Here is a 22,664-nt window from a genome sequence, read left to right as displayed (position 1 = left end):
CAGAGGGTTTAACAATCTCTGAAGAAACAGTTAGCAGCTAACCTGCACAGCAACTTTGTGTTTGAAGAGTTAAGAAAACAATGTCACTGCCTGACACGTATGTTATATGTCACACTAGACGCTGACGCTGTTGTGTTACACGTCATGCCTCTGGAATATCTGCATGCTATCTGAAATCACACACTTGGGCAGCAACATGCCGGCTTTGTTTGGTTCATTGTAAAAAAGCAAAGCCGGCGTAATGAGGGGTATTGCCGGATCTCTGTTTAAAACGAGCTATTGTTTGATTGCTACATGTGTTAGTCTGTGAGTATTAATTATGGTGTGTGCTGTGAATTTTATAAGATGTGTCATTTTAATATAATTTTAGGCTTTTCTGGTAATTAGTGAGCATTGTCCTTGTCGAATAAACACAAAAATAAAATGAAAAAAGTTAAATTAAGAGCAAGAGAATGACTATGTGAATATGAACATGAGAAAAAGCAATAGCTGCCCAGTATTCAAAACACAACACATCCTGCGGTTATACTGCATTAATGTCTCTCTAAGCTACTATTAGTGAAGAACAACTGGTGATCTGTGGGTTTTCTATTACAGATGACCTCTGTATGTTTATCAAATGTTGCACAGAAACATAGCTGGTCTATAATTCTGAGCAACTGACACCAGCCAATGATGCTGTGGTTGAAAACTGATCGTTTGGTCAGTTATTAATACTGTATATGTACAGATATGTCTCGATGGTAGTTTGTGTTCAGACATTAAAACAACAGTCAGGTACCCGAATGAACACTGAAACAGGTTTTTCTCACTGTAATCTTTCCTGCTGTTCATACTGACCGTTAGAAGATTCTCTCCAAATGTGCTTACGATGAAGCACTAGTTTTGAAAACTTCAAAATGTATTTAAAAGTTTATCTGATGATAATATGAGGCTTCAGCTGTCTGAGTTAGTCAAATGAAGTGGATATCTTCCACAGTTACAGACTTTTTAGTAAAAAAAAAAAAACTCTTTGTGTCTCGACAGACAGAGTTTTCCTGATAAGCTGCAGTGGAAGGATCATAACAAAAAGAAGGAATTCGGCACTAAAAAGATAATAACTTTGAAAGATATTGACTTGATTTGACTAATTTGGACAGCTGAAGCCTCATATCAGCTTCACATAAACTTTTTAATACTTTTTTGCGTGGAACAAAGGCTACCCCCACCACTAACACTGTATGTGCATAATGAAGGGATCTCTTAATGACTTGTATGGACATGAGGAATGATTATAGAAAGAAAAAAGTGTCATTTGGGCTCCTGACTATTGTTTTAAGACGAACCAGTCCTTTAAGGTCCTTTCAGGCAAACAGTTGAAAAATAATCAAGACTGCCTGACAAGCTGCCTGAAAAAGTTGCTGAGACGACAAAATATGCCTGATATTTTACCCATAATGCCACTAGAGCAGACAGCTGGTGAGTACTGAGCTCATCTCTACAGCATGAAGCTGTGTCTCGAGTCATCGAGTGGGGAAAAAAAAAAAAAAAAATCACACGACTGGAGATGGTGGCGATTATTTTCTACCGCTGCTCGATTAATACAAACACCACAGAGCGCGTTTCCTATGATTGCTCCGGGTCAGTCCCTTTCTGAGACACTGAACGAGCTCTAATCATAAACTACAAATACACGCCAGTGGAAATGTCACATACAGGGAAGCTTTCTTTCTTTCTCTCTGAACCCCACACTGGTGGCGGTAATCTGTTGACTGGAAGGTCATCCTGCTGTGAGACAGATAGAGAAATAGACTGAAGTTACTGCTGCCGGGCACCTGGTGATACTGACGTGAGATATAAGCCTCCCCCCGCCTCAAATCTCTCTTCGTGGAAGGCTTCACATCCCCCCCCCCCACCCACCCACCCCATGTGTGTATATGTGTGTTTGTGTATTCCCTCCAGGTCTGTGTGTGTGATAAGCCGTAGCCTGGAGGCTCTCTCCTCAGCTCTTATCTCCCTGACAGACGTTACCCCTGCGTGGTCGCTGCCCCGACAGTCACACCGAGGGGGCAACAGCGGAGCTCTTTCTAGAAGTTTCCATCAGATTCCCTCTGCTTTGTTTCTGACTGTACGTTTTTTTTTTTCCTACACAGATAGAGCGCCCCCCCCCCCACCCACCCCCTCCTTCTTGATTCTCATTTTTGGGGGATAAACTTCACTGGGAAATCACCTCACTGTGGAAATGAAACTTATCTGTATGAAATGATTGTCTGTCGCTGCTTCTGCCAAGATTCACCACAGCTGTCACCACGGAGTAACGCAGCTGATAGGAGATCAGTAATTATGCAGACTGAAAGTCACAATGAAATTAAAAAGGATTTCCACACCATGGAAATTACATTTGTTATTATTAAAAGTATTTAACATTCAACCCAGCAGTTGATCTTTACTTTCTCCTGTTTCTCTGTTAAAATAGGTTGTTTTTTTTCACCTCATAGTGTAGAAGTAGACAGATATAAAGTCATAATTGACGATTAATTGATCTGCTCCTCAACCCCTCTTATCATGTGACAAAATAACAGAAAGTATGATGGTTTGTTCACCTATAAAAACACTGGTTCTTCTCCTACACACCCTGTGCTGTACCCTGCTGGTTTTGATATATGTATTTTGAAGAATCAGTCACAGTTTAAGATTATTCATAAAGCATTTGACACTTCTGAGCTGCCTTTCCCTTCACTGTGTGTGTGTGTCATCCCATCACAACATCCCATTTTAGCAAAAAAAAAATTGTGAAAACAAGACACCACTGAAAACCCATTTCCAGGACGCCCCGATGGCCTAATGGTTCAAGCACATACCACATAACCGCGACGTCACGCTTGGATTCCTACCCGGGGGGGACCTATGTTGCATGTCATACCCTCGTCTCTCGCCGTGTTTCCTGTCTCCTTAAACTTACTTTCAAATAAAAAGTAAAAAAAAAGAATCTTAATAAAAAAAAAACATTTCCTCATGACTTGTGAAGTCTAATATCATTTTCAGCCGTTCTTGTATGGAACAACACGTTTGTTAATAACCACATACGGATACAACACGCTGTGCTGCAGTGGAGTTCAGACAACACTGTTTGTTTCAGCAGCTTTGGAGGAACCAATGAAAGCCAAACAGCTTTGATAAATCACAGCTGTATGAGTGCTGCCGGTGGAAACACTGGTGGAAATAATAATAAGGTAACAACAAAGAAACAGCACGGCTTCCAAATTTTGCCAAAGTATTTGAATAAACAAATATTATAGCACTGTGGAGGAAATCCCTCTGCACAGTATTCTCTATCCAAAATATTTGTTATAATTCAATTAAGGCATACCAGAACAGTTAGTCATCTTGTGGATTTCAATATTTGTGTTAATAAACAGAGTTATTTTAGTTAGACATCTGCTCTTTTGCATTTTTTTTTTTGGCAGCGTGAAGATATTAATATCCAAATAAAAAGAACCATCGAACTGATCCCAGATTTAACACAAAGAATAAACCAGAAACGCCCACATCTCCCACATATACAACATGAAATATTCAGCATGTTGTTCTTTTTTTTTCCACGTTTTTGCGCAATCAGATGCTACAGTTCTGTAGCCCGGGGCCCTAACTAGAGGAAAACTAAAGTGGCTCCATCAAGACGTGAAAATCAGATGAGATCTGAGCGGTAGTCTAAACAGGCGTCCGTTTCCTGTCTGTTAGCGTAGCAACACATCGTATATACACAGAAAGCCCCGAAAAACTGCAGCTGCGTGGTAGTTAGCTATCGGTTTATGTGTGTATGTGTGTATGAAGGAGAGTCAGTAGGTGAAACAGACAGGGAGAGTTAATGAGTGTGGATGTCACAACCTTTATGTACTCACAGAATTTGGCAGGTTTCCATAACAGGAAGCTAGATAACAGCAATGTAAACCAGGGAATTAAACAAATTCTGTTTTTTTGATTATTTTGGATGTTTGCGGTCTGGAAGTATGCATACTGAAAGATGGAAAAACACTGATAAAGGACGTTTCTATCAACATTTTCTGTGTACACATACTGTATATCACATGATAACACATGTATGTAGGTAGAAGGTATCCTGATATACAAATATAATAGACGTGGAGGAGCCAAAGAAAACGAAGAAGTACAGGAGAAGCCATTCTGCTTTGCATCATTGTGGCTTACATTCATTATATTGTACAGGACACATCAGAGTGGGTTTATGTCGGGGTCTCTGACCAAAGGATGTGTCACAATACATGTCATTGACTTACATGCTCATATTCTAAAGGAAAAACCTCTACTTTTTCTCACCTTTTATCAAGATATTTTACATTGTATTTATTTTTCAATTATAATACACTGTTACAACTCTTCCGCTACTCTTCAACCCTGTCTGTGTGTATCTGCATACTGTATTTGTGTTTCATTAAGCCTGTAGAGAGGTTCGCCTGAGGTTTATGTCCGAGGGACTCAGTGCCAGCGTGTTCCCCCATGGCTAGATCATCTGATTATTTTATGCACAGAGCTACATGGTCCAATTTGTCTGTGTGTGCATGTGTGAAATGTTGTATGTGTGTGTGTGTGTGTGTGTGTGTGTGTGTGTGTGTGTGTGTGTGTGTCTGCAAAGTGAGTATGAGTCTTTCCAGTGGACAGCTATCTCGCTTGCCGCAGGCAATCCAGGAAATGCTTCTCCACTGGTCCCCTCAGATGTGACTTTGTGTATGAGTGTGTGTGTGTGTGTGTGTGTGTGTGTGTGTGTGTGTGTGTGTTTGAACGGCAACAACAGCCCCCAGCCCAGTGCCAGCTGGACTCCCCATGAAAGGACTGGATGTATGGGAAGGGGGTGGAGTGATGGGCAGAGGGGTAGAGGACAGAGGGGGTCACAGCCTTCTGCCAGCTCGGTCTTTCAAATGGGACTCGAAGTCATCAGACTTTTTAGAGGACTTTCCTGTCGCTCTCCCCCTGCTGTTACCGCTGTTTGTGCCTCTCCATCGCTCTCAGATTTTTTTTTCGCCCTCTCTCCATCCCCGATGCTCTCTTTTATCTCGGTTTTCAGTCCTTCTGCAATCTCTTTGCGGTCTTTTTTTTTCCCGCTGCCCACCCCACCTCATATCCACTCCCATCCTCCACTCCAATCATTTTTTTTCTGCCAACATCCTCTCCCTCCATCTCTGTGTGTGTGTGCACGGTTGCGCTGGGCAGATCCAGCTGGCGCCGTGGCAACCAAGCAAGCCATGCATAGTTGGCATCATGTGCGTGTTAACGGATGGGGTTTTCAGGGTGGGGTTGCGGGGATGTGTGTATGTGTGTTTTATGCGTGTGTGTGTGTACGGTGTTCGAGAGCCGTTTCATTTAAAAAGTTTCACTCTCGTCAGCAAAACGCCTAAGAAAAAAAAAATCTCTGGCTGTCTTAAAGTAGAGTTTACTACGGAGAGATTGAGGTGCATCAGAAAAAGATAGACCCTGTGTGTATGTGTGTGTGTGTGCTTATTAGGTGAAAGTGCAGAAAGTGCCATCCTAGCTCATCTGTCTCCAACTCTTCCTCATCCTCCTTCACTACTTCCTTCCTCTCCTCATCCTCCTCTTCTTTCTTCCTCTTCCCCTTAAGCCTCTTTTTCCTCCTCGTCCTGCCTCACGCCTCTCTTCCTCAATCTCTTTCTCTGCAACCACGCACCTCCTCCTCCTCTTCCTCCACCTCCATCTCCTCTAAGTCATAGCCCCGGTGGAGGCTGGGGCGGAGGCGAGGGGAAGGTGAGGGGAGGGGGGGAAACACGACACGTGACGGGGCTGCTTGACGGCAGCAGAAAAGCCAGACAGCACGGTGCTTTCATCTACCATTTAACAGAACAGAGAAGAGCTGTTAACAGTTCTCAGCAGGGAAATTAGCGGGGTGTGTTGGGCCTGTGTACACAAAGTGCCGGGGTATTAACTGTTACATTATTGAGAGCCAGGGCCTTTCGCGCTTGACAGTTTAGATCTCACGCTGAGAGGAACTGGCTTCTATCACTACAGTTAGTGGCAAGTGGTTTACTCATAATGGTTTTTTCTTCAGGACACACAAATGTTTTCTGCACAAAAGCCAGATCACTCCAATTCAAAGAAATGATATATTTTGGTTTTACTGAAAAGGCACCGCGTTACGGTAAGACAGAAAGCCTTTTCTGAGTAAGTGAAAAACCCTGAGAGGAGGGCTCTCAATGATGATGACTTCCATGCTAGCTGCACCCTAAAATAAGCCATAATCAACTACACTTAAGCCGCAAATTGAGAGAGAAGAAGAGATAGCACCTTTGGGGAAATCTGCCAGTACTAAAAACGTTCTATTGTCGATTGCTGGGATGCTTTTATTGTGAGCTGGTGGCTGCAAAAAGCCATGCATATATATCACCAAGTTTGGCAGTGTTTAGTTGAGTAAAATTGGGATATACCACAAAGATATTACGTTTTCAGTTCAGCATTGACTGGATCAGTTTTAAAAGTTGCAGGGAGGAACGGTAGAAGAAGAAAGAACCACAGAGAGCTGGTGCACCTATTGTCATGTGTGTAAACCAGCACACCTCCAACACATCATTAAGGTAAACTTGTAGCGTGTCCAATGAAAAACCATTCAAGCATTGCAAGCATCAGAAGTTCCAATTGCATGACTCAGCACGGGTCTCCTAGCTGTATGGAAAAACACCATAAGCCATTTATTGCATGGTACAAAATGTCACATATCAGATCTGAGCTGAGTTGTAATATAATTAAAAAGGCTTGGTTTGATACATACATGTGTGCCAGTATATGCTTTTATGTTTCACTCAGTGTAAACAGTCTTTTAAAAGTCTATTCAGCTATTTGGTTACTAGTGTTTAGGTTGGCAGCTTGTTTCCTGAATTGACTGATAGAACTGTTTAAAACTGGGAGGCGGTATCATGTTTTAGTACAGAGGGTACATGACAAATTCTTCCTGTGTGTTCAGTGGTTTAACTGCTGGTGTGTGTGCTTTAATTTGTAACTAACCTACTGTATCAGACCGAATGAGTTCAGCCATGTATGTGATCACTTCCACAAAAGTGTTGTGATTCACTACCAACAGCAGACTGGCCATCTGGAGTACGGAGAGTTTTCCCAGTACGCCGCTTCAGTATCAGAACGATGCAAAATAAAAAAAGAATCTAAATAGCGGCCCAGTGGAGCGAGTTCATGGCCCAGTTAGTGTTGCAGGAGGCTATCGTTGTAGGTCATGATTCACCTGCTTTCACTACAGTAAGGTGTTTATTTAAAAAATGTTGGGCCATTCCCATTCTCTATCTCATATTTTGTTAATAGTTATGTTTTGCTGAGTTAGTATAGTATGCTAAAGAGACTTGTGCCAGCTAGCATAGCATTTATACTTATGTAGAGCTGCAAAGATCAGCAACTATTTAGATAATGGGATGGTCGTTTAAGTCATTTTGTTTAAGCAAAAATGCAAAAGATTTGATGTTTCCAAGTTAAATGTGAGAATTTGCTGCTTTTCTTGGTCTAAATTATATCTACTTGAATGGTTTGTTTGTTTTTGAATGCATGTTGAACATGATAAGATATAAAGACATCACCTTGTGCGCTTGAATATTGTGACAGACATTTTTCACTGTTTTGTCTTAGAGACTCGAGAAAAAAAACAATCAATAGTTGCAGCCCTGGTAAGATGAATGTTGGCTTAATGTTGACTCTGTGGCTTTTGTTAAATAAAATAGATATTTATATATTCCTCTTCCTGTTTTCTTTCACGGTGTGTATCTGTTCACAATCGTCCAACAGCCTTGAAGAAGAGCTGGCCTTTGCACGTTGACACCAACTTGAATTGACACTTGTAAAATGAATAATTGAATACCTGGCTGGTCAAAGCTAGGATTCTGTACAGCTGATATTGTGTAGAATAATCTGAAATAATACAATTAGATGTAGTGAGGATATTTTTGTGAGACATAACAAGGTGGCGCATGTACAGCCAGAGTCACTTGACTTCCTTGAGCAATACATCACTCACTCCCTTATCTGCTCATAGGAAGTCACTTTGGATGAGTGTGTCGGTTAAAATGCCAAACAAAACAGTAGAAACATCTGCCACCATCTTTGTTCACTGAGCAAAGTGCTCTGTCAACCCACACCTCGCCTTACTTTATACCCAACTAGTCACTTTACCGAGATGGAACACAAGCGAACCATCAAACGCCAAGGACACATTTAACACAGAGGAAGATGAATCACAAAGTCTGGGCTTGATCTCAGGTACTTGGAAAGATAAAACGTGTGTGTATATGCGTGTGTGTGTGTGTCCTCAAAGTGCTTGTATGTGTGTGTGTGTGAGTGTGTGAGCCATGTGAGGACGTTGAGGGATTTTACATGTGTCTGTAAGGGATTTCAGTGTGTTAAGCTTACAGTATGCGTGTGTTTGTGTGTGCTAGAAGGGAGGAAAGAGTACCCTCCCTGATACTTTGAGTCAGTCACAATGCTACGCTTCCAACAAGAACAGTAGCAGCTTAGCCTCTTCTGAACCTCCCACACATCCCTCCCAACACACCGCCTGGCTACAAAGCATCTTTGTTCTCAGAGGAGACAATTCAAATCTCCAGCTCTGATTTCCCACGGATCTTCTAAATGTAGCTTTTTCACTGTCTTTTGGCAAAAGAGTAGAATTTTTTTTGTTGTTGTTGTTGTGTTTTTTGTTTTTCTTAAGCTCAACACGGTGATTATTCAAACTAATTCATCACAAAAAAAAAGAATTGTAGAAGAAGGAAGGGAAGCATTTTGACCAGTCAAGCAGGCAGTGTGGAGTTCAACACTGCGGGAACACACACTGATTGATAAAAAAAAAAAAAAAAAAAGACACAGGTTTCAAGGCCTGCCTGCTGATGCGTAGTGAAGCATTTCAGCAAGCGGACACGTTCTTGGGTTTGTGTGTGTATGTGTGTGTGTGTGTGCTTGAGTGTAGAGGTATGTGTGTGTCGGATCAATGTGTGAAAGTGTCAGAGGGCAGAGGATAGAAAAAAAAACCCCCCGACTGAACACCGTGGTAACAGCAGCTGAATCACCGGACTAGCAAACGTCATAAATCAAGACCCAGCAGAAAGATCAAGAGTGCATGCAGACATAACCGTCATAATCTTACCAGACAGAAGGAGGAAATCAAAGGATAAAAGAAAAAGAAGAGAGATAGAGCACTTACGCTTAAGGATGTGTTAGTTCATGTTAAAGAATATTGGGTACAAAATAAAAGAATTGGTATTAAAAAAAGGAAAGAAAGAAAACAAATCTGGGCAAACTGGCTCACACCAACCCCATGGAAGAATTTAGAAACCCTCAAACAATACCAACACTGTCGCGTTCACTGCAGGGCCAAAACACTCTAACGAGGGCCTACTCCCAGACTCATAAACCACTATTCACATTTAATTTACGTCCAGCAGGGCTACAGTTTCCTGCTCGCAGTCCGGCCGTATAGACTCCGGTTTCAAGAGAGTGGTTTCGATCTGAAGTTATAAACATTCGGAGTTGGCCCTTGTCCTGCAATTTGGCCCTGCTGTGGTGAAAGGGTCAATCAAAAGCCTCCGCCGCGCCTCGCTGAAAGCCGGCCAGCGAGGAGGAAAACATGAAAAATAAAATCCAATGTGGAGATTGAGAGAAACCAGAATCCCTGCAGCTCTTAGATCAGCCCTGATCCCAGCATGTGTGTGTGTGTGTGTGTGTGTGTGTGTGTGTGAGAGAGATTTGTGTTTCTGTGCATGCATGTGTGCAAGTGCATGTTTGAGGAGAGATGGTGGACTGTATTGTGCATGCAAATGGCTGCGTGTGTGTCTGAGTGTGTCCAGGTACACACGACACGCTGTACATTTGCACCGTACACCTGTTCACGGGATAATGTGTGGAGTAAAATGAGCTAACTACCATCGCTAACAGTGTGTGTGTGTGTATGCAGGCGGTAATTACATGCTGTTTGAGAAAATGATCCTGTTGTGTTTGATGGGATGTTGTATCACCTGTGTGTGATCATCATGTTTGCCAGTAAATATACATGTATCTCTATGTTGTGCGCATCTGCGCACGCTTCCGCACGTGTGCAGCATCTACCCGTGTGAGTGCGTGTCGCCTGCGGGTCGACGGACTCACCGTTGACGATGGTGGTGATCTGGTGCTTGCTGGTCCCGTGCTTGTTCTCCACCTCGCAGATGAAGGTGGTGTTGACGGCGTCGTCCACCTTCCTCACCGTCAGCTTGTTGCCGTCCACCACCACCGTGTCTGGCAAAGGACCGGACACCCTGGAGAGAAGAAAGAAGGAGGAGAAAGGAATAAAAAAGGTGGGAAGGAAAGAGGAAAGGAAGAGGGAGTGAGGTGGTGAAGAGGGAGAGAGAGATGTTTGGTAGGGTGCAAGGAGGGAAAGAGGACAAAGGATGACAGGAGAGAAAGGAACATAGGATGCAGGAGAAAAGGACAGAGGAAATGAGGGATATCAGAAGAAAAAAGAAGAATGAGGAAAGAGGAAGGGAGAAAAGTAAAGAAGAGTGAGGAGAGCATATGTTTTGAGGTATAGGATTAAATAAGATGAAGCAAAACAAATTAAAAAAAGACAAATCAGTGGGAGAGGGGGAGAGAAAAGATGAAAGAGAGAAAGATTGGAAGAGATATATAGGAAGAAAAAAAGCAAAAGAGAGAAAGAATTTGTGACTGTGATATTCAAAGACGGCATTAATGTGAGGAAAATCACAGACATGTGAACAGCCGTTCTGTTTCCCTGCTCAATATTCATCAAGAAAACCACACACACACACACACACAGCACAGCACGCCATCTGTCTATCAGGACGAGATGTTAAGAGCATTTGTTTTTATCAAAAAATTACTAAGAAATGATCATTAAAGAGGAGCGATTGTTGTGCGCACTTATGTTGTGATTATAGCAATAATTAGAGAATCTGTCACTCTCTCTGAGGGAGGCGAGGCGAGACGGTTCGACTGCACAGATGGACGGATTCTTACGCGGTCCAGGTGACGGTGGTGGGCGCGGGGTTGGCGTTGGCCGTGCAGAGGAGCACGGCGTCAGAGCGGCCGACGTACCAGTTGTGGTCGTATCCCTCTATGGTCACAGATGGGGGGTCTGAAAGTGAGAAAGAGAGAGACAGTTGATACAGGATGTGGGTTTTTTATTTCATATCATGTCAGGAAAATAAAGAAAGGAAAGAGGTAATGGAATTGAGGTTCATAAAGACAGTTTAACATTTCCATGCACTGTCTTGTGTGGTGGCTCTGGGGATTCTGAGAAAACCAGATTATGTCATTGTCCGGTCTTGCCAATCCAGAAAGAATGGCGGCCTATGTAAGCTTCTGTAGCTAGCGACTGTAGCTAATTATAGGGTTGTAAAGTAGGAGTAGGACTGTACATTCCCTAGTGTTCCTCAACATACTGCATGAACTCAGGAGTCTCTAGGATAATATAATGATTTATGGTTTAGGTTTATGTTATGGCAATCAATTTTAATAACTTCTTTGGGAAATTATATTTTTTTCGAGCCTTAGGTTAGGCTATTTCCATCAAGGAGAAGCCTGTCAGTGGAGCAAGTCAGAGCTGTAAATGCTTCATTGCTGCAGTTGGGAACAAAACACAAAGTTGCCAAATGAATCCAAAATTGACCTCGAATCTAAAAGTGAATTTCACCTCCTTCTTTCACCTTCAATAGTAACACACACACACAACAGAATTTTAAGCAAAGGTTCTTTGGTAATCGTACTTTTCTCTGCTTACATTTTTATATATTCAGTCTTGTACCTTTGACTTTTTAAATCAAAGAACCGGATTTTTTAATTTTTCTGCAGTTGCCCTTTTGTACTGATGATTCGCACACTTTAAAACTCTATAGTGCGCCCTTGTGAGCGAGCTAACAAGCTGTGCAAGATCCTCTCTCTCTTTTCACCTGGAATATGTGGTTCATGACATCTGTAAACTGAGGGAGGCTAACGTATGCAACGACTTGATAGAAAGCAGGTCACAGTCGGGTCACAGTCAACATGCGAATTTTAGTAACATGAGGGAGCTGTGTGACAGTATGTAGGATGACAAACTGTCTATAAAAATCTTGGCCATTCGGAGATGTTTTACTAATCTGTCTCAGCATGTTGCAAAACCTCAGCGTGTCTGGTAGGCCCTGCGCGTACGTGTTTAAGCTCAGCTCTACCTTAAAGAGCTTTTCCTCCCAAAAATCAAGCCACGTTTATACAAGGAGGAAGAGAAAATCAGTTATTGTTACTCTCCTAAGAGCCTTATGTTCAAGTAAAGTCAAACCAAAGCGACGTGTGGGAAGCTAAAACCGGTAGAACAGAAAAGCTTAGTGGCTCTCTTTCCCTTCACCCTTTTCATGTGGAAAAAACAAATCAAAAGACAGAGAGAGATTGAGAAGGAAACGGGGAGAGAGAAACAGAGAGAGGAGTGTGAGGACCGTGTGTCAAAGCAAAAGCAGGGAGAGAAAGATGAAGCAGGACAGGAGGGTAAGTGTATGATACTTCTATGTGTGTGTGTGTGTGTGTGTGTGTGTATATGTGTGTGTGTGTGTTCCTCCCAGAGAGCGCTGACCTATAAAAGCTGATCTGAGTTATACAGCTGACAGGAGACATGATCCCTCACACCATCACTAAACTAACACATACACAGTGAGGAGTCACAGTGAGTGTGTTTGTATATGTGCGTGTTATGGTACTTCTATCATTGTGAGGATCAATTTGAGTTACACCTTAAACGATACGGCTGCTCATTTTCTATATTTTTCTTATTTTGAACGAATCTCATGTGCAGAGCTGAATTGATCTATTTACAAGTATTGTTATTGCGTATCCAAAAGCTGATATATCTTATCCCTCTGTCCCGTACACCTCCCTTGTTGTCCAAAAACTATTAAAAACACATCACTGAGCCACACTGTTGCACTGGGTGACATGTTCTCCTTTGCCCCAAAGAGTTTGGGCACATTAGTTTGTTCAGAAACAGCTCCAAAGATCACATTTTCAGTCTCTGGAGAGTAGTTCCTTGTAACAGAGCTTATTAGCTTGTTGTGCTAGATATCACAACCTTTATACTATATTCTACATTCTAAATAACTAGTTTAAAGTCAAGACATTATGATATGAGGTGTTTTTAATAGATTTTGGACAACAAAGGAGGTCTAAGGCACAAAGGAGCATGATATACCAGGCTTTGGATACCCAGACAATACTCGTAAGTAGAGTGAGTTCATTGTTGGTTTGGCTCTGCACATGAGATTTTTTGACAATGAGAAAAATATAGAAAATCGCTAGTCATATCTTTTAAGAGTGAAGACATTTTGGACCATCTTAACTTCAATCAAGGGTAATTGGTTTTAGGGTAAAGGTTTTAGGGTAAACAGCTCCAAAGACTAGTACAAGCGATCACATTTTCAGTCTCTGGAGAGTAGTTCCTTGTAACAGAGCTTATTAGCTTGTTGTGCTAGATATCACAACCTTTACACTATATTCTACATTTTAAATAACTAGTTTAAAGTCCAGACATTGTGATATGAGGTGTTTTTAATAGATTTTGGACAACAAAGGATGTCTAAGGCACAAAGGAGCATGATATACCAGGCTTTGGATGCCCACGCAATACTCGTAAGTAGAATGAGTTCATTGTTAGTTTGGCTCTGCACATGAGATTTTTGAGAGTGAAGACATTTTGGACCATCTTAACTTCAATCAAGGGTAATTGGTTTTAGGGTAATTAGGTTAGAATTAGGTTTAAGTTAAGGGTTAAGAAATGTATTGTGTCAGTGGGTGTTGTCACAAGTTCACAGGTACAAACAAGTCTGTGCTTGTGTGTTTGTATGTGTCATACAAGCCACACCAGACACCTGACAGCTTGACAGGTGAGAATTCTCAGGTTTGTTTGTTTTCACATTTGAGTGCATGTGTGGTTGTCTGCCTGTAAGTAATGTACATTCATGTGCATATACGCTCCCACACAAATATACATACACATAGATAGCACATATTGTTTATGTTGATACAAAGATGCACACTTTGTGGATGATAATTGGGCAGCTTGATGGACAGCCATGGAGGTGTGTATGATAATGTGTGTGTGTGTAACTAGGGGTCTTGTCTTCAGGTAGTTTTAGGAATTTCCCATCTATATTCCACTTTATTTCTCATAACAGCTTGACAGGCAGTTTGATTGTAAATTTATGTGTGTGTGAGTATGCCGTGTAAAAATTGCAGATTTAAAAAAAAGAGGCTGAACAAAGACAATCTGTTCCATCTTTGCAGTAAACGGCGGCGAGGTCACACAGTTAAGACGATGCTGTCAGCATCCCTAAATCTCTGTAAAGCTACCCTGAACCTGCGTAATATTTTAATCCCATGTAAATTAGAATGGAATTTAATGGATTAAATGAATGCGTATGTGTGTGTGTGTGTGTGCACATTTGTGTGTAAACTTGTGCCGTCTTCTTTTTCTATACTAATGAGGGCTAAAAGTCCTAAAAGTACAGAAAGGTGAAAGTGCCATCATTTTGTTCTCTTTACTTTTTGAGGGCTGTTCTTGAAGATTGGGAGTTACCACAGTCATCAGTCATTATCTTGTATATAATTTAAGAATTCTGGATGGATGCATTTGTTACAATCTGCTACGAAATTAACAATTTAGGAGAAAAGGTGACAAACACAGTGATCTTGAAGCAATTAATACATTGCCCTGCTGTTGTAGATGGATTGTCATAATATCTGGATGACTGTACTGCAAGGATGCATTATCATATTGGCTATAATGTATTGGTAAAACAAATTGACTAACCATGGATCATGTGGCAAACATATCTTAGTTGATAAAAGGTTTAAACCAGAACAGCACTTCAGCCGAGGCAGAGGTGGTTTAAGCTCTCGTTCCCTCAAACAATTCACCTAGAAGGAAGTCTCATCGGCTGATTGCATAATGACAGACTCCACACTGAATCAGATGCTAAGTATATAAAGACTGTGTCCTGAATTTTCATGTAGTGTGCATTCACTTGGCAACCCGTCACTCAGCTCTCATTGTTTACATCGTGATCCCAAATTTGTTAAAAGCCTGTCGCAAATCTGCAGGACTTCTATACTGTAAGCCATTCATAATAGAAACTTATGCAATAAAAGAAGAATAGGTTTTATTTGTATTCATGCGTTACACCCACAATTTTGAAACAATGCAGAAGTGAAAATGTGTTTTCAGATGTTAAAGCAAGTAGACCAGATGTTGTTTTTATTATTTAGGTCATTAGAGAAGCGGATTAGAAGTGATTTGGGAGGAGAGTGTGTGGAGGAGGTGTTCCACACTACAGTTTTAAAAGTATCAATTTGTCATCATCGTGTTTCCACAGCTTGAGATATAAATATGGACTGTTCTAACTTATAATTAGCAATCTGTGAAACGTCCATCAATAAGCAGTGAGGGGGCTAGAGATGATAGAGAGTATCCTGCAGTACTGGCGTTATGTGGATATAAATAAAAGTGTGTGTGTGTGTGTTTGTGTGTGTGTGTGTCTTCCTTACACTCCACAGAGAGCTTGACAGGGTGGACCCACGGCCGGTCCTGTGTCCTCTGCTCCACCATGCATGTCACTTCCCTGCCGTTGTCCGCCGGTGTGGGAACCAACCGATACTCACTGCGTACCGTTACTGTGCCGTCCGGCCCGTTTGTGGTGCTGGTCGAGTGGTTTCCCCCGACCGACGCCAGCCACTTGATGGTGGCTGCCGGTTTGCCGTCTGCCGCCTCGCACTGGGCCACCACCACTGACTTGGTGCCGGCTTGGACGGTCACCACGTTGGCTGAGTTCTTGGGTTTGGCTGTGGTGGGGAGGGAGGGAGAGGGGGGGTAAGTGGGAGGAACAGAGAGGGACATTATAAGGAGAGGGTGGGAGGGAGGAGATGATAGGAATCGAGACACAAGGGGTGAAGAGGAGAAGAGAGGAAAAAATTAAAAATGGCAGAGGAGGGAGAGATGAAAAATAAGTGTGGCGAAAAGTAAGACATCAAACGTGAGGCAGAGGAGGAGAAGAGGGAGGAGGGTGAGGAGAGAGCAGAGGAAGAGGAGGTTCAATCAGTTTGTTGTGTATATATCCTACTGTGGCTGTAATGAAACTCGGAGAGGAGGGGAAGGCCCTCTGGTGTGACCCTAGGCCACTCAACATCAGAAGAGACAGAAAGAAAAAGTACAGATAGTTCCTTTAAAAGTCTTACAAACTAAATTCAGTTTTTAGAAGTTTTTTTTTTGTCTTTTTAATCATTTAAGGACAGCCTGTATGCTTTTTGTAGAATCTACAACAGCGCTTGTTCCTTCCATACTTGTAAAAACCTTGCATTTCCTAAACTATCAACTACCTGGAGGGAAAAGTAACAAAAAAACAGTCACCAATAGACACCAACTAATTGGCTTTGACGGAGTTATATCACCAGGAGCAGGTAATCTCTCCACTGAAGTGAAACATCAAACACACACAACATTTCAGGAGAGCTTTGACATTGCAACAGCGATATGCAAAACATTGTTTTCACTCCCCCCCCCCCCGTCACATTAGCTTTGTGAAATCAAACTGGACTTGTTCTATAAAGTGGCAATGTTCCATGAAAATGTCCTTCCCTTCTTAAAAGAAAAACCCAACCTCGACACACTATCAATCAATCTCTAAATGTCAGTGAATTCCATTATTTCGTGTTGTCAAGTGTTGCCGTTTACTTTGTTTTGTTGTACCAAGTCTTTTTTAAAGCCTGCGCCATCTTGTACTGTAGGATGTGATTTAGTAAATTCCCCCTAAATGCCTTTCAATCTGTCATATCCGTTGTATCAGAATTGAAAGATTTTACTTATCAACAAAAAGTCAGGCAATTATTGAAAACAAATTTCCTGTCGGAGCTTTGCCTGCTGCTTTATTGAGGCTACTGTCAGTGGAAAAAATTGCTCTCTGTGTGTTCTTTGGCGGATTTCTTTCCACTACATGAGTCAAAAAAGAAGTCCTTGCTTTTTGTATTTAAGGGACTGACACCAAAGTCTATATTTTTAATTGATCTTTAAATATATATAGCATTTGGAATGAATATCTCAACATAGTCACATTAATTCAAATAATAAAAAATACCACCAATGTTTTAAATAGACACATGAATGATAGGTATATTAGTCTTTTCAATAATGTTAAATGCTTTCAATGAATTCTTTAATAAAGCACAGAAATAACTGTAATATATGCATTAAAGGTCATATTTGTAACCTATAATATGAAGTGCCAAACGTTACCAATTCTGGCTGCATAAATCAGAGGTTGAGATCATTACAGTACCTTGCTACAATGGCTTTGTGGCAAGAGTCATGCATCAGTCGCATGCTAGCTCTTGTTTCATCATGCAATGGTAGGCCTCTTAGTCTTCTGAGGTTCTTATGTGATAGAAATTAGGACAGGGTCCATTGGATCTGTTTCATTGGACTTAACAATTTCCTTTCTTTTAATTTACTATCATTGTTTCTTTTGCTATTTGTGGATGGCAGATGATTTTGCCAGCTTTGTCACCTTGATTGTCTTCAAAGTTGGTCTTAAATCCAAATCCAGGCAGCGTTACAAAAGGTCTTAAAAAGTCTTACATATTGTCTTCTAAAAACCTAAAGATATCCTTGGATGGGAGATGAAACAAAGAGCGGGAACAGGCATCGAGAGCTGAGACGAAACGAGAGAGAAGTGAGCTCAGACATGAAGGAGAGAAGCAAAAGAGCATAGACGAGATGCAGACAGAGGGGATGACAGAGGAGATGAAACAGACATAAACAGACAGAGACTGACCATGCAGGGAGTAAAGCAGAGTGGTGGAAAGGGGTTTGGATTGATCTGGGGGCTTTAACAAGTGGGGAGTATCCGTCCCTGATGTGTTTCGTGACACTGCATCCAATTGAGCCTGCTGCTACTCCTCACATCCGTCTGAGGCATTCTGAGTACAGAGTAATTAGAAGGCAAATGGGAAGCCATGCCAAAGGAACTGAATAAACATTGCGCCAACCGCCCCCCCCCCCCAAAACCCTCACCCCTGTGTAAATATCAACAGGCTAAATGCCAGAGACTGACGGGGAGACAGGAAAAATGCATTACAGTAATGTTTTCAAACACAATAACTACATGAGGTATGTTTGCTTTAGGAAGCCATGCACTTAGAAAGCTTAAAAGTTATATTCACCACATGCTTTTGTTTTAAGTATTCAGATCACATTTTGATGAGTGTTTACCCAAAGATTGTGGTTTTTATAACAGAGGTACTGCAGTAAAAACTTTTCCAAACTCCCAACTCGCATTTGTAGGTTACAATATGGAGATACAATGTGCAGTCTAGAAATAATTAGACTTCAAAGTTCTAAATTTCCATTACAGGCAATCTGCTGTAGGGGAAATTTGCCCATTTGCTTTCATTCCTTTAAAGATACATTTGCTGTAAAGTGTCCTTGTAGTTGGTGGAGACCTTTAAAGCAAGGAAGATGCTTGCCCCAAGTTGAAACTAAAAGTCTCTAAGACTCTTATAACCTTGGCAGTGCAGAACAAGGCTGGTGCCTGGAAGTAGAGCCCGACCGAACACTGGACTTTTGGGGCCGATACCAAATATTATAAAAAAATTCTGATGAATATATTGGCTGATATTCCTTATAAATATAAAATATATAACTTTATAACTTTAAGAAATTAAAAAATATCAGCACATATCATACAACATATAAGCTGATACTGATATGATACCGATATATCTGCAATAGGCCAATATTGGCCGATTAAAATTGGCTGGGCTCTGTCTGGAAGATTGCCAGTTTGAATCCCAAACAAGGTGGGAATATCTGCCAAGCGCAATGATTTCTTACTGAGTGTGAAGCTGGCTGGAGACGAGCCATTTTTAGACCAAAACCCCACTTGCTGTTGTCATTACTGACCCATTTATTGCCTAAACTCAACCAAATTTGACAGAATCATCTGCTATCTGGCTTACATTCCCATCAACTTCAGCTGTACTTTGTGTTTATCGCTATTTATTAGCAAATTTTAGCATGCTAACAGACAAACTAAGATGATGAACATGGTAAACATTAAGTTATACCTGCTATTATTGTTATTGTGAGCATGTTAGCATGTTGATGTTAGTATTTAGCTCAAAGTACCACCGTAGAGTTGCTGTAGACTCTTAGTCTTCTTCTTTGATTAATCAAAAGTCCAACTTTTGAGTGATCAACATGCTACTTATTGACAAATCTGTTAGGATTTGTCACGCTCTCAAGCACCGCCGCTATTACCGCAGTGGCAGAGTGGAACTGAATACATTTACACTGACAATGAAAGCAGAGTTTGGGTTAATCATGGAGTTGGCAGTCGCTCCCTCTGGCATTAAGGTAGTTGGTGTGAGAGTGGAAGTTATTCAGTCTCTATCAAATAGTCAGAAATGAATTATGACGCAGACTCTGAGAAAAAATAACATTGACAAATCGCTTCTGTCTAACCTCCACAGTCTGGATGTTAAAAGTTCTGTGTGGAGTAGCTTACTCTCAGCAACTGCTTTTACTGGACACCATATTTCTTGGCAAAAACGTCCAAACATTGAGATACTTTTATATAAATTACAGTGTTATATGCCGGTTTACAAGTGAGGTGCCACCACAGTAACGCCGACTGGACTACTTCCACCTGCAGCCAAGATTTGTCTATTGACATTTTCATACATTGCCCCCATCCGTCAGTGTCATCCATCAACAAACCTCCCTGCAGTTTTGAATTCATCTCCAGCAAGCTTTCCTATTAAAAAAGGGTCAAACAACGAGATGAGAATCGCAATTTTCTGACAACCTTAATGTGAACCCTAGAGCCATTGAGCTTGTTACCCTACGTTTTAACTCCACTGAATCAAGTGCATAATGGAAACAAACTGCATCCTCCATATCGCATCAATTACAGTATGTCAGAAGTGATGAGCTGGGTTTTTAACATGATGTAGGATCACCAAACAATGTCTGGTAACACTGAAACAGAGCTTTGAAGAGCAGGCAGATTTAGATTTAGCAGCATTGGCTGGTGGCACATATCAATGTTACCTCCTTCTCTCCCTCTCTAAACATAGATTTATTCACTGCTGTACCCTGAAGAAGGCAGCCAAGTGATGTATTTTTTTTTTTTTTTATTTTCTACTTTGCAGCATACATTCGCCAAAAAATCAATAAAGGCTTCTGGATCTTGTTAAATTCTTTGGAATCCATGTCTCACCAGCTGCCCAGGTTTGTAAACATCTTCTCTCAGCTTGACACACTGCTGCTGAATATTTCCAGACATTGTTGGGAAAAACATCTGTTTGGCTCTCTACATCTCCTCAACTGTTAACATTACATGAGTATTCAAGGAACACGGGAATAGTTTATACTGCAATTATTCTGCTGTTTGTGTGTGGTTTTGACAACTCATTATTGGCTGCTAGAAATGGTGACAAAATGCATTAATTAAAGTTTGAGACTAATTTAGTTAATTTAAGCTTGAGAGCACTAGCTAAGAGCTTAAAATGTAAAAAAAAAAAGAAGAAGAAGAAGAAAAAGAAGAAGAAGACAGATATAATTCCCAATGTTACTGCTCTTATGCAAAAACTAAAAATTGTGCACACATCATTTTGATTTCTAAACCCAGCTCAGCTTTTCCTCTGAACACAAATACAAAAAGTGCCTTGAGGCCGTGTATTTGAAGACCCTTTGTGCTGCTGCATTTACCTGCATTTTGACTGATTCAGTGCTCCTATTTGAGGGCAAATGTACACTCACAGGCATTTTTCTCTTTTTTTACCTTCCCATGTCTGTTATCAACAACTCAGCAATATAAAAAGGATGGTGGATGCTGTTCCAATTCACAAAGGATGTCGGTACACAGCACAATTTATTATTGTAGTTTTGGTGTATCCGCTGACTGACAGATTTTCAGTGCATGGAAACTAGCTTGTTTTGTGCAGGTTATCTTCATCTGCCATAAAGGTTCTCCTTTGCCGAGGTTGTCAAAAACTCTGGAAGTCAAGGTATTTCTATTCAATTAATATTTGGTTTTAGAAAACACACCAATATCTATACTGAACTGAAGCACTGGCTGTGGTTTGTTATCAGGGCTGGAATCTAAAATGCACCGAGTGCTATCCTGGTAGGCCAAACAGATTACTTCTAAAATTTCTGTTTAACCTTTCTTCACCTGTAGAAGATTCACTTCGCACTTTTCTTCAGGGCAAGACCCAATTTCTTGCACATTTTCTAACCTGGGAGCTGCCCGGTAGGACCACATTCTTCTTCTGCTGCCCACTGAGCAGCTGACTGGAGCTGTTAAGGTCACAATGCTGTACTAAAGAATGCCTGAACAACAGATGTTGAGGAAGAGATGGACATTTATTCCTGTGTTTGGTGGCTGGAATCAATGGACTAAGTATTAGTCATCATTTCTCAGAAACAGAGCTGCCCTGGAGGTAGAAAAAGTTTCATCAGCTGAGTTAGACTCCAGTAAAGCCTTGAGAACCAAAATCAAATAGAAAATCAAGTTATGTTTATTTATTAAGACAATTAGATAATCAATCTAAAAGGTTCACTTTGCTAACAATACATTTATGGGCTGCAGTGTGTCCTAATTCCATACTTGCATTATTCCATATGATATACACTATGCAGGGCTGCAACTAATGGTTATTTTCATTATTGATGAATCTGTTGATTAGATTGCAAGTTTTGTCTGACCAACAGTCCAAAACCCAGAAATATTACATTTAAATAGCTGAAACCAGCCAATGTCTGGTATTCTTTTGTAAATAAATCACTTTAATGATTTGTTGATCATTAAAATTGTTGCTTTTCTGTAAATTTTCAGGGTAAGTATCGGGGGAACGGTCGCAACACAGAAGTCAGGGACATGCCGTGAAGTCCACATGAGGTTACACCTCACCCTTCAGTCCGCATCCGAAAATCAGCCTGATCCAATCAGTTTTGCCAGAGTTAAAATTCACTTGGTAAGTAAAAAATACCATACGGAAATATTTATTTGTTGATGATTGTAAATTTATATCATCTATTGATGTTTCCCTTTTCTTATTTCCATTACCATTTTCAAATTCATCTTAATTTAAGCTTTCAGTTTGAGAATTTCCACTTAAGCTTTTTTATTTTAAATTTCACTTTACATTTTTAAATGATCATTTTACATTTTAAATTTGCTTTTTCAATTTACTTTTTAAGTTTAATTATGGCCCGATTATTCCTAGCAGTGTAGTAAAATAATAATTGTTTTAATTTTATCTCTTTTAATTTTCTATTCTGACTTTTAATTTCAATTATGACCAAAAATATCCTCCATGTGTCTATACAACTGACATAAATAGGTTAATGGTAAAAAAAAAAGTTAACTTGCCTTGAGTGAAGCCTTACTGGTCCATTTATTTAATTGATTATCTTTGCTTCAACTGTCCTTGCTGTTTATGAAACAGAGAGGAACACGATGATGACTTGGAGATGGATTGCACATGATGGGGAAGGACTTGTGATGGTTTCAACATTTTAAATTCCAACCCAATGATATTCATAAGAGAAAATGGTGATTATGCATTAAGGAGTTTTAGAGACGCATTGGACCAAT

General features: G+C 40.8%; 1 protein-coding gene across 3 annotated transcripts in view; it reads right to left on the bottom strand.

The window, feature by feature from the left end:
- pvrl2l (PVR cell adhesion molecule related 2 like) overlaps positions 1 to 22,664 on the bottom strand; it is a 296,803-nt gene that overhangs the window by 142,406 nt on the left and 131,733 nt on the right. For all 3 annotated transcript variants that reach the window (XM_067612167.1, XM_067612170.1, XM_067612169.1), the window contains exons 4-6: positions 15,559 to 15,852; positions 11,008 to 11,125; positions 10,141 to 10,289 (exon numbers count right to left, since the gene is read on the bottom strand). In XM_067612167.1, the coding sequence (XP_067468268.1) occupies positions 10,141 to 10,289; positions 11,008 to 11,125; positions 15,559 to 15,852 (561 nt within the window). The remainder of the gene's footprint in view (positions 1 to 10,140; positions 10,290 to 11,007; positions 11,126 to 15,558; positions 15,853 to 22,664) is intronic.

This window comes from Thunnus thynnus, chromosome 15, assembly GCF_963924715.1.
Source record: "Thunnus thynnus chromosome 15, fThuThy2.1, whole genome shotgun sequence".
NCBI classification, from domain to species: domain Eukaryota; kingdom Metazoa; phylum Chordata; class Actinopteri; order Scombriformes; family Scombridae; genus Thunnus; species Thunnus thynnus.
This window is presented reverse-complemented; position numbering and strand designations above follow the sequence as displayed.